The following is a 12,794-nucleotide window of genomic DNA, read 5'->3' as shown; positions in this document are numbered from 1 at the left end:
AGTGGGATTCAGTCCCCAAAGGGAAGGTGTTCCCAAGGTATAAGCCTGGGTAAAGTGAGTGTTGGTTGTGAAGCTGGCCCTCCTGAAGCAAAATTTTAAGGTAACATAAGAAAGAGCTGTAATAAAAACAAAAAAACCAAAAACGTTTCAAGCCTTGGTATCTGTCAGTAAAAGTCAAGGTGGAGGGCCCTTTTCAGAACTGTTTTGAACTTTGAGATTGGCCATGTCATGGTAAGGGCCATCTCCCGGGCTAGACTGAGTTGGAAAAAAAGCCTTTTTTGCAGCAGCAGCATTAACTTGTTTCTCTAGCAGCAGTGCTGGGTCCAGTATAACCCTTAGGCTCTTAACAGAGTCTGCAAGGGTCAATTGAGCCTCATCAAAAGCGGAGAGCATAATTATGTCCGAGATCTCCGTCTTCCCAACCAGCATCACTTCCATCTTGTCTTTAACCATAAATAACATTATGCATTATTTACCTTAATATTCCTTGGTCTAGGACTGAATGTTTACTAGGATGGCACAAATGTTCCAAGTCTTTCACCTGCACTTGAATTTGCATGCAGTACTATTTCGATATAGTCATTATACCATGTCAAATGTGTGGGATTGAGTCCTGAAGGGGAACTGGCAGAAGCATTGGCTTGGACTCAGCTGAATGTTTACATGGCTGGAAGGGTTTCCACCTGTGGAGTGAGACTTTCTCGCCTGTTTACTATCATTACAGTCCAAAAGTCTTCCTAGTTGGTAGGCAGGGGACCTCAGGAACAGCACTTAGGGTGGATTGTTGGGCTTCGGTGAAGGGGGGGAAGGTGCAAAAGTCATGATCCATGGGTTGAAATCTCATGCATGGAAATATTCAGCTGGATCCAAGCCACTGCATTTTTCTATAAGAATCAATGTGAATTTAGTTTCCCTTTCCTTATTATGAAGTAATTAATGGCTTTAAAAAATACAAGTATTTGAAGGCTTAGAAAGAAAACAGGGTTCTGATGTTTTCATGTACACAACATCTCTACTCTGTATAAATTCCTCTTGGATAGATTTTTTTAAAACTTGGCAACTGGTGAATATATATTTGACACTGGACTTCTACAGCAAAAAAACCCAGCATCCTTGCCTTGAAGATGTACTGATGGGACCTTTTCCAAGGTAGATATTGGCAGGATGCCAGTTTTTGTCAGGAAATCTGAGATGTTGCTTAGCCACTGATCCCTTGATAACATCTAGCTGCTATGAACCACAGACCAAAATTCAAGAGAAGAGCTGAGAGCACCCTTTCAATTCACAGTTAATACAGTAACGTCTTTATCTTCGTCATCTGGCTATCAGCTTTTTAGTATAAGTTTGTGTGTAAGCAGTTTAAACATGTCAGGCTTTTCAGCACCTCTTGACTGTATTAATAAAAAGTGATGTGTAAAAGTACTGCCACTTGGAGGCAAACTGGACAGTATGGCAATATAACCCAATTTGGGTCATGTTGAATTGCTATCAAGTTGAAGTAGTTCTAAGCATAAGGGCAGGTGGGGAGAGGTGTCAAACTCTTCTCCTTTCTGAACTTTTTCCCTCTTCCATTTGGAAACTATTCCCATCTAGCTTTTTTTCTTTCACTTAGAAGTAGCTTTTGCTGGTGGGGGGGCCTCACGGGAAAGTGGTTTTGGGGAGTAGGAGTGTTGGTATGGGAAAAGGGTTCAGCACTCCTACCCCTGGTTTCCCATGCTTTATGTAAAAATTCCTTTCCCTCACTTTGTAGTGAATTAGAAAACAAATGCATGCTGTTGTAGTAAATTGGTAAACTGATGCATGCAGTTGCACTCTCACCACCAGACGGTGACATTATAATATTAACTGCTCCTTCCACTTTGACTTTCAGTACTGAAAAGAGTATCAGTATGTTTTGTATGTTTCTGGGCAGATTCATGGTACAAGTAGAAATTCAGTGTACCCTGTATATGTATCACACTTAGAATTGCCAGCTCTGGGTTTGGAAATTCCTGGGGAGGGGTTGGGGTGGAGCTTAGGAAGGGTGGGGCTTGGGGAGGGAGCAGTTTATAGTGCCAAAGAGTACATCTTCCAAAGCTGTCATTTTCTCCAGGGGAACTGATCCATGTAGCCTAGAGATAATTTGTCATTCCATATCACCAGGCCCCATCTGGAGACTGTAAACCATCTCTTTGTATGAAAAATAGTAGAGGCGCTTAAGATAACACTAGCTGAATGGAAAGAATGTTTGCCTATTGAGAATTTCTAGGCTATATGTTTATTAGTTGTTCTTATCTAGTCTTCTCCAGCCACAACTGTTACATCTCCCAATTCCACCCCAGCAAAAAGTATTGATACATCTCCTCCAGTTGATCTCTTTGCAACATCTTCTACAGCAGCCCCAGTCAGGTGAGTTTAAGAGTAAATGAAATAATTTCCTATAGAAATTCTTAAAGAGTTTTGATATGGAGGGATATGCCTTTTCTAGGGATGCTAAGCCACCTCCCCATCATGTATACAGTTTCAGACTCTACCTGGAATGGCAAAGGCCTGCTTTTTGGCAAATGTGCTACAAGATATTGCAAGATAATATATATGGAGTACTTTGATCACAGAAATACACAAATAAATGTGTGTCAGATCCAAAGTGTATACAATTACACTTCTGGTTTGCAGAAGTAACCCCATGCACTGATGTGACGTGGCTCCTCATAAGACACAGAACAGGCAGAAGAGGCCCTCACCCTTCTGTTCCAGGCATGTCACAAAACTATCTGGTCCATGTCATAGATATTGTTTGAAGATTGGTGATCAACTTATTAAAGTAAGAGTAACAACACTTGCAGATGTCCATTTGTTAACTCTTTTGTAAGATTAGTATAAAGATAGAAGTGGATTGTAAACTAACATCTATGGCTCTTACTCTAAAGGCTTTTCTGTCCTCTTCTTAATAGTGCTTCCAAACCCTCCAGTGATCTTCTAGATCTTCAGCCAGATTTCACATCTAGTACTGCACAAGCAGCTCCAGCAGCACCTGCTGGTGCAACTTCATGGGGAGGTAAAATTTTCTCTTCTCTAAACATATCTCTTAAAAATAATGCCAGCCCAGAATAATGACTGTCTACCCCCAACCTTGTTTTCTAAAGGGAACAAATACATTTTTTTGCATAGTTTTAGTTTTGCTGAGGGGGGCCATCCTGTAGGCTCCCATTTTTTTTTTCATTTTTTTTACTGAAAATTCATTAACACTGTGTGTACTAAGATTGATTTTGGAGCACTTAGGAAATGGGCCCTGGGGTTCCAAGAAGGCTTCTACTAGAAATAGTCAACGCAAGGCGAAGTGGAATTTACTCTTTTTAAAACTTATTCTAATAATGAGGGCAGGGGAAAGGTAACTTTCTTTTTTGAATGATTACTAATTTCATATGCCAAGACATTTTTTTAAAAAAGCTCCAGAAGTGTATGTGCTCTCTGCCAACTTCATGACTAGAGATGGGCACAAACAGAAAAAAAACCCCAAACATGTTTGTTGTTCATTGCCATCCATGAACAGGGACTCACGAACAACCACGAACATGGCCCTGTTCATGAACATGTTCGTGGTTGGCTGTTCGTGGGGGCCAGCAGGCTCTCCTCCAGCCATCATCCAAGTCAAGATCCCTACCACACCACTCCCAGAAACCTTACCTGAGCAGGCAGAAGAAAAGGTACCAATAATAAATAATAGCTTGGCCCAGAGCCTGGCAGCAGTCCTGGAACTTGAAGGGGTAGATCCCTATCCCACCACACACAAAGAAAATTCAAGCTCCAATGCACTCTCTCTATCAAAATGCCAGCAGCAACTCTCTCCCTCTCCACTATCTGCAAACTAAGCCAAAGCTGGGAGCCTCCCCCCTGCTCTTTGCTCCCTTGTTGTGACAAATTTGGAGCTCCACACTTGAAAGGAAGACCTGCCTATCAAGCTAAATTGGGCTTAGATTGGGGTTTCCAGGGCAACAGCAGGAGTTCAGACAGAGTTCAGACAATCCCTGCCTAAGTTGCCAAAGGAATTGATTGCAGGTGCCAGACTGTCTGGCTTGATGAACAGCAACGAACGAGGCTTGCAACGACCACCGGTTTGTTTAGAATGGGGCCTCACGAACAGCTTGTTCATGAACAGCAGATTGGGCTGTTCATGGCTTTTTTTTGTTCGTATTGCTGTTCGTTCCCATCTCTATTCATGACACGTGGAAGTATTAGTGGTGAACAGTAAGAGAGTGAGGCAGTGACAGAAGGCTGCTGCCACAGAAGAGCAGTGATAGAGAGAGACCCTGCAGTCTTCCTAGTGCTGGCCATGTGGTCACATTGGAGCCAAACGGCGGTAAGGCCACCCACTGCTATTGTACATTGCCTCATAGGCCATGGTTGGAAACGGTGCCTTTTGAAGGAAAGCCATACACAGCTAGAGCTGTATTGCTGTTAATAGAAGTATTCAGGCTAATGCATCTCACTTCTTGCATTCTTAATCGGGGTGCTACTAGCAAAACTGAACTGTGAATTAGAACAAATCTTGGTGTCATGTTAGTTATTTTCCCTGCACCTTAAGTTTTGAAAATGGTTCAAGAAAACTACATGGCTAATACTGGGATCTAATATAAGCATTCACTATATTAATACAAAACTACATATGCTGTAATAGCTGTCAGTGCTGGTAAGTACTGTTAAATCAGTTGCCTGCAGTAATTATTTATAGAACTTTGAACATTTTTCTCTTTTTAAAAAAAGAAAATATATGTTTCTTAATGTTTAAGTAAAAAAATCTCCAAACTGGAATTAGATCCCTGAATTCCAGCTTCTTTTTGTAAAGTTAATTCTTTTTTTGTGAATGCTGTTTGAGAGTCCAGTATAGTTTTGAAAGCTTTTATTCTAGCAAGCGTGCAAGCGATTGACTTTATGGTTCAGTCAGAGTGGTTCTCCATTTCTCCTAATCAGCATCTACATTAGAGTAATAATATGCTGATTCTGCTATGTGTTCTCATTTTACATATGACTTGTTCTATAACAGAAGCACTATATTCCCTACTATGTTGGGCTTTTAATTCCCTCCTTCAATAGAAGGAATGTGACATTTAAAACTTGAATGCCTTAAATTTCCATTAAATATGCAGGACTCTGGAACCACAGTGGAGGTTGTCAGAACTCTTTATAAACTTTCAAACACTTACCAAGAACATTAACCTTTGGAATATGTGAAAATATAAAAAGGAGGTATAAACTTTTGAGTAGCATTTCTGCACAGATTCATTCAACCCAGTCAATTCATCATTTGGGGTAGTATCTTGCTTAACTGCATTATCACCATTTGAATTATGTGCACACTGCTTTTAACAAAGCATATGGATTTAAAAATAAGTGATTTTTATTGTCCATTTGCTGAAAATAACACAAAGCTTCCTTAGTATGACAAATTGTTCAGTGGCTATATAGTACTAGCTTTAGACATTTGTTCATTTCTTTCTTTCTTTCTTTCTTTCTTTCTTTCTTTCTTTCTTTCTTTATTTATTTATTTATTTATTTATTTATTTATTTATTTATTTATTTATTTTCTTTTCCTTGGACTCAAAGCAGCTAACAACACAGTCATTAGTTAAAATAAAAAACAATGCACTAATTAAAAATTAAGCCAAATGGACTCCCCTCTTCTCCCCGCCACCCTGTGGCCGATTTTCCCACCAAAATTCAGTTTGCCTGCTTTGGCCATGCAGCCCCAAGTAGCGTGTTAATTTTTGTGGTTTAAAATCTGTTTATCCTACTCTGACAGTCAAATATAATTTTGGCTTTTTAACCCAGTCCAGGAATTTGATGGGAAGAAGCAGGAGCCCTCTTTCTTTTTGTTGGAAATGGCACTGGAGACTATATAACGTTCCAAAAAGAAATAACAACTTTATATAACTGGCAGGGATTGAATAAGGGTAGCCAGGGAATGAAAGCGCTGAGGTAAGATTTTGTTGGTAGCATAGAGTACACTTTGAGTAATAGGCAGAATAGTTTCCTTGAAGTTTAGTTCCTTATATCCTTGGTTCTTAGCAGTGAGAGGTGTTTTACTTAATACTTTAGTTACAGCAACAGTGTTTCATCACAGAGTTTCCTATGACAGCTCAGGTTTCCTGGAGTTAATTTAAAACCGTTTCCCCTTCACAACAGACTTGGGGTCCTCCTCAGAGCAAAACCCACTTTAGAAAGGAATTCTTCTTCTTCTTCTCTTAAGAAGATATAACCATTCTTCTATTGACTTGAAAAGGAGTCTAATCTACTACTCAATCACTCTTGCCAAAGCACACTCCCAGTTCTATGGTGTCTTTGTCAAGCAGACTTCATCTTCTGCTGACACTTATGAAAAGAATTCTTAAATAGAATTCTTCTCCAGTATAGTAATGTTAATGTTAAGGCAAAACTTTCCTCTTCCTTCACTCCCTTCCTTGTCAGACTCACTCACAAACTCTCTGAACACAATCCTGACAGAAACCAACTGTCAGCCTGAAGGCTGGTTCTCACCAGCCAATCAGAGAGGAGGAAGCAGCCTATCAATCAAGCTCTCATTCCAGGCAATTGTTAACTCTTTCCCTTCTAGCTTTCTGATTGCTGCACTTAGGGAACCTTCTTTTAAAGAGCATTTCATCACACCTGCCAAAACAGTTTACCTCACTGAATACCCTCTGAAATACAACTGTCTTTCATTCCTGCTAAGTGCAGCTGGAGATTTAGATATCATGGGTTGAAACTAGCAGCAAATTTCCTCTAATAGAAGGAAGGATACCATTTTTGTCAATTTTCCCCATTCACTCTCAGTGTTCCTTAGGATCCCTGGTTTCCCAGGAGCAGCATTTTGGGGAGCATTTCAGGCTGCAGTGGAAGAGGAGGTGCAATAAAGTGATATTCCACTGGCTGAACTCTCTTCTGTGAGCCAAACCAAATTAAATATTTTCCTGTACTGATTCTTGAAAATCTGTACCTAACAGCAAGTTCAGTACAGCCTGCTAAATTTGGATTGTGTTCTGTAGCTGTCCTGTTTTTGCTGCCTGCCAGGGACTGCAAAATCAAAGTTTCTGTCCAATGCCTAATAGGCAACAATACATGCCTGTTAAATGTGTGCTACATGATGTGTTGCACACTTCACAACACTCTCTCAGAGGTGACAGTGAGCTGTCCACTGCTGTGATCTTTTTCATTTACCTTCGGTCTAGCTTAGCGACTGTAATTTAAAAAAAAAACAGGAAATAAATGATGCCCCATGAACTCACCTCCACATTGCTGCATCTGTTTTTTCATAAAGAGGAGTGCACTTGTGAAATGCTGAGCTGCCTGTAGCAATGCATTTAACGCATAGTGGCTTTAGCAGGAAAAAGTGTTAGTGCCTTCATTTATTTTTCATGTGCCCATTCTGTGTTCTTCTTACTCCAGAACTTTAAACAGAAAATTCCACTGTTTTGTTGCTAGATGGTAGGTAAAAGTGCAAGCTTCTGAAAATCTTGAAGGAAGCAATACATGCACCTTCCTTCCTAGTCTTGCTGGAAAATTGTTCCTGATAACAATATTAGAGGAATACTATTTGACTTTTCCATGATGGTTGGATATTTGTTGCCTTTCCCCATACCACAGGAAAGAGAGGAGGGGTGTATGTTCAGTACAGCCATGCTTGTGTTAATTGCTTCAGCAGCATCTTAAGATCTTTTCCAACATCAGAAGAAAGCCAGTGTAAAACACTGTATTTGCACCAGCCCTCATTCAGCAATGGGAGAACAATATGCTGTCTCCGCTTGATGAATGGAAAAAGGGGATCGTTCATTTCCTGAAGTTTAAGAAGAGGGGACTTGTAAACATGAAACATCCTAAGCTAAGCTTGTCTCCTCATAAGTAAGTCATTTTATTCAATAGGGATTACTCCCAGAAAAGTGTTCTTGGTACTGCATCCCTATTCTCTCAAAAAGTAGAGTACATGACCTAGACACATTCATTAAAAAAATACACAGGATGATAGGGAATTGCCAAGAAGCTGAGGTATGTATATAAGAGTATGGGGTTTGCCCAGGATTCTTTTTATTATTTATAAAAGTCTAAATGAGCATTTCTGCTCTGCAATGGCAAACACTTGTATTTGGAGACAGAAATTATTTCTGTTCTTCTAAAGATGTTTTACCCAATGGGCGATACCCAGCTGTGCATGCACAGAAGAACATGAAATTTTTTCCTGTTCTCACCTACTTGTAGCTCCTTCAAACCCTGGAAAGATCATTCCTGAGATCATGGGAGCCATGGAGAAGAACGGCCATGTGGATCAGTAGCTGCACTGAAGAGGGACAAGGGGATGAAAAAATCTTTTCTCAGTGTACTGGTATTTGTAAAGATGAATTAGGAATGATTTCACTCCTTCTTCCCCCCATTCTTCACTGCTGTTCTCCTGTGTTGGTTCAATGGCTGCAGAAATGATCTTTCTGGGATTTGGAAGAGGCTGTAGGAACAAAGGAATGTGGGACAGTTCAATATTTTGAGCACAGAATGGCTGCATATAGGCTATTATGCAGGGAAGATGTTCTCATCAATCACAAGGGATGGCACTAGCACAGTAAGCAACAGGTGCTACTTTGGTGTCCACATTTCATGCAATCCACTACACTGCTTTTATCATGGTAGTAGTTGGAAATGATTTGTCTGAGCAGATTTGTAACTGGACGAAACTTGTAAGTTGTGCCTGGCAAAATCATAATTAATTCTCAGCAGTCTTTGTCACAACAGCCTGCATAATATTATCATTACTATAATAGTGCTATTTATTTAGCACCATCAATGTACATGGTGATTCCTAGGCCCCTGAGAATATTATAATTGCATAACCCATAAAATGGCATCCTCTCATACTCAAACACATTCTCAAATATTTCTAAAGGTTTATTGAAAAATATCAACTACAGTTAAAAAATATAAACTGCTGCATACACATGCATTTGTATAGGTAACCTTTTAAAGAAAACGAGTTTTCTTCTTTTTAGAAATGAAATTGATTAGACTATTTGCTTCAGACAATCTCATAACATTTCTATTTAAGAGGAAAAGTTGTAATTAGGAATCAATAAAATGGAGCAAGACCGGTCTTTAGCTGACTTGGCTAGTGGCAGTAAGTCAATAGTATGTGTTCTATAGAAATAACTATATGTCTGTAAGGTGGGTGTGAGCCAGCGGCTTGTTATGTGTGTGTCACTTGCTGCAAATATATTTGGAGGTTTACTAAGATGCTAGTAAAGCTGTGGTAGAAGAACTTCGTTCTTTGATATGGTAACCTATTTATTTCCAATGTTTATTTCATATATGAAAGTATTTAGTTAAAATGAAACTATAAATGATCTTGTAACATCCATGGTTGCCTAGGCCACAGGTGAATTTGTGAGAATGAGGCAACTGCATTGGATAGTCTAATTTGTTTATATGGGTTACAGAAGAGGGAGACAGAAGACACAAAGTGACTTCACTGGAGAATAAATAGCAGATTGTGCTATTCAGACACATCTAAGTCACTTGAGTAAAATATTCAGATAAACTCTGCAAGTGTAAAACAAACTAGAGAAAAATCCATTTCTTCAACAGTATTGAAGGTGCACGAACGGAAAAAAAACCCCAAACACCCTGTTCATCGTTCGGTGCCATCCACGAACAACGAACATGGACGAACATGGACTGTTCCCAGACATGTTCATTGTTCATGGGGGCCAGAACCCCCCACCCACCCCGACTTAGCCCCCCTCCCCATAAACCCACTTACCCGGCCCTTTAAAGATCCCTTTAAACTATCAGCTGGCAGGCGGCAGGGGCGGATTCCCCCCCTGTCACCTGCCAGCTGATAGTTTAAAGGGCCCTTTCCTGCCATGTGCAAGGAGCAGGGCCCTTTAAACATCCCACAAACTGACCTTCCCAATGTCCAATACCCACCAAATTTGCAGGGGACATAGTCCTCACTGTCCTCTGAAGACCCCCCAAGTTTCAGAGAGATTGCACCCTGGGAAAGGCATGATCCACGGGTCTCCCCGTTGGCTGTCATTTTCTCTTCACAGTGGCAAAAACAGGACTCTCTGCTGGAAGTACTTTGAAGGGTTAAAGCCAGAAGGAAAGCCAGAAGGAGTTCAGACAGAGTTCAGTCCCTCCCTCCCTCCAGTTGCCAAGGGCATTGATTGCAGCAGGTGCCAGACTGTCTGGCTTGCCGAATGGCTGCCTAAGGCAACAAACAAGACTTTTAATGACTACCTGTTCATTTAGGATGGGTCCTCACGAACAGCTTGTTCACGAACAGTAGATTGGGCTGTTCGTGGTTTTTTTCTGTTCATAATGCTGTTCATGCCCATGTCTATTAGTAACTCCATTGCATTCAGCATTGCTATCCATTTAGAAATTAATTTTATCACAGCTGTTGACCTTGTGCGTGTAAAGAGAAGGCAAATCCTTTCTGAAGTCGCTGACTCTTATGCTGTCTATAAATGATGGCTTAAAGTCATTTGTTGGTGATTGTATTTATTAGAAGAAAAAGAAGAAAACAATATTGGTGGTCTTTAAGTTGCACTTGTTTCAATAATGCTTCACTATATTAAAACATTTAATAACCTTTGCTGCCAGCTGGATTAGAAATTCTTATTTGTGATGTTACTGCCATTTTCACATGGCCATGCACCCGGAAGATCATGTGAAACTCATGGTATAAAAGTGTCTTCCTAGCACGATTTCCCGGCACAATCCCGTTTAATGGCTCCTGTTCTGACATCATCAAGCCATTAAAGGGGATCGTGCCAGGAGATTGTGCTAGGAAGACGCTTCATGCTGTGAGTTTGTGCGATCTCCTGGGGCACGTGTGAAAACGGCCCATGTCTCTTTGAATATACTGTGGCAGAAAGAAGCAGCATCTTAAATAGTTGTAGTAAAACATGAAATGGCAAATAAAGTAATAAATGTATAAAATGAACTTACTCTTTAAAGGACAATGTGCTTAAATGAAGCTTTTGTAGTATTAGGTTCAGAGAAGTCAAGCACTTAAAAAGTCTTTGTTTTTAGGAGCTTTGGAAAAGGAAAGCAGACTGCATCATATAAAACCATATGCAAGGTACCTGTGGCATGTCTGGATTTAGAGCAGCATCCTGTTGACTGAAACTAGTCCCCATTGGCAGAGAATGACTTCTGGATAGCATGCATGTTGGTTCTGGCAGTTCTCTTAACTTTCTTGTTTCTTTACATTGCTGTCTTCTAATGGACAATGTTGCAGACCTTTTGGGAGAGGGTGAGTAATGCTTGTTTTCTAAACCAGTTCTCTGATTTGAGAATTGTTAATATTTAACTAGCTTAGTCTCTCTACTCTTTTAGCAATTTAGCATTTCGTATTTTTCCTCTTTCCTCTTCTGCTCACTATTTCTGTTTGATCTTCATATATGGACACATATAGACAGTTTGGCTGCGCTTTCCAGCATTACCTCTGAACCACAGATTTCAGACCCATTTGCACCTGAACCCACTCCAGCTGCTACTGCTGCAACTATTGAAATAGCCTCTGCTTCTGCTACAACTACAGCTGTTGCTGCTGCTTCTGAAGTGGATCTCTTTGGAGGTTAGTTTGGCTGTTTGGCATTACTTTCTAGTTTTGACACCAATGGGAGAGGGAGAGAGAGAAAGAGCACTTTCAGAACTCTATCTTCAATAGCCTTGCTAGACAGCTGGCAAAATCTAGTGATTGTAACCATCTAGAAGCTTCAGTAAAGGCCAATGCAGTTGTTTACATTTTCAAGAGAGAATTGCTCCTGGGAGAATTGCTCCTGGGAGCAATCCATGGAAATATTTTGTGGGACTTACCATAAACTCTAGTGTGTCCTGAAGCAGAACTGATAGGAGGAAAGTTTATTAATGTACTGCATATTCCCATGAGTGGGAACACATACTCACAGAACATATACTGCTCTTGGGATGCCAAGTGTTATGACTTGACCCAATGGCCCTTGGGTTGGCACGCTCAGGGAGTTAATTAAAATCTGCCCTGAGCCTGCTTGCGGGGAGGGTGGAATACAAATACAATAAAATAAAATAAATAAATAATAAAATACACATATCGTTGTCCAATGATCAGTCTCTCCTGTAAGCCAGAATTTCTTTTCAGCAAGGTAATATAGCTGCTTCTGTAGGGCAGTCTACCAGGACTATTATAGGACCAGTAAAGTTAAAGAATGTTCTTTCAAGCATTTGGAGCATTCAAACTTAAACCACAAGGTATTAGTAGAGAAATGCAGAAATTGACCATATTTGGGGAAAGTGCAGTAGAAATATTTAATAAAATAATTGACTTGTAATATCACAATGTAAAATTAGAATAATAAAATAAGCATTAAAATCATCAGAAGAGGGGGAAAGAGCTGTAGAACAACTATTAACTAATGGTTTCATAAGATAAGACTCTACTACAGTCAGCTACCGCTGTACGGTGCTCAAATGAGATTGAGGGTGTATGGGGGAGGGGAGAGGGTTCCTACATGGTTCCATTAATTGAAACTATTGTTCCCTCCTTACACTGTTGTTAGAGCTTCAAATGAAAAAAACAACACAGGACCAATTTTTACTTAGTAAAAATGTGTAGTAAAACATTTCCCCTTCTCTCATGGCTCATATCCAAATTAGGGCTCCAAACAGCTAAGCTAAGCTTTTAAAGATAATATTGAAATCTGTAACTATGTTCTCATTAGTTTGACTCTAAAACGGAGCAATCAAGTATGAAAGGATCAGAGCAGACCAAAACTGAGAAAGTGATTAAGGGCATG

The 12,794-nt window shown here is 40.1% G+C and overlaps 1 protein-coding gene across 1 annotated transcript in view; it reads left to right on the top strand.

Annotated features, from left to right (window-relative positions):
* The window catches only part of SNAP91 (synaptosome associated protein 91), a 103,650-nt gene that overhangs the window by 58,021 nt on the left and 32,835 nt on the right, over positions 1-12,794 (top strand). The window contains exons 14-17 of the mRNA XM_054974450.1: positions 2,279-2,388; positions 2,934-3,037; positions 11,258-11,272; positions 11,435-11,596. Of these exons, the coding sequence (XP_054830425.1) occupies positions 2,279-2,388; positions 2,934-3,037; positions 11,258-11,272; positions 11,435-11,596 (391 nt within the window). The remainder of the gene's footprint in view (positions 1-2,278; positions 2,389-2,933; positions 3,038-11,257; positions 11,273-11,434; positions 11,597-12,794) is intronic.

The sequence above is a fragment of the Eublepharis macularius genome, chromosome 1 (genome assembly GCF_028583425.1).
Source record: "Eublepharis macularius isolate TG4126 chromosome 1, MPM_Emac_v1.0, whole genome shotgun sequence".
Taxonomy (NCBI): Eukaryota; Metazoa; Chordata; class Lepidosauria; order Squamata; family Eublepharidae; genus Eublepharis; species Eublepharis macularius.
Note: the sequence above shows the minus strand (reverse complement) of the source record. Positions and strands in the feature narration are given on the sequence as shown.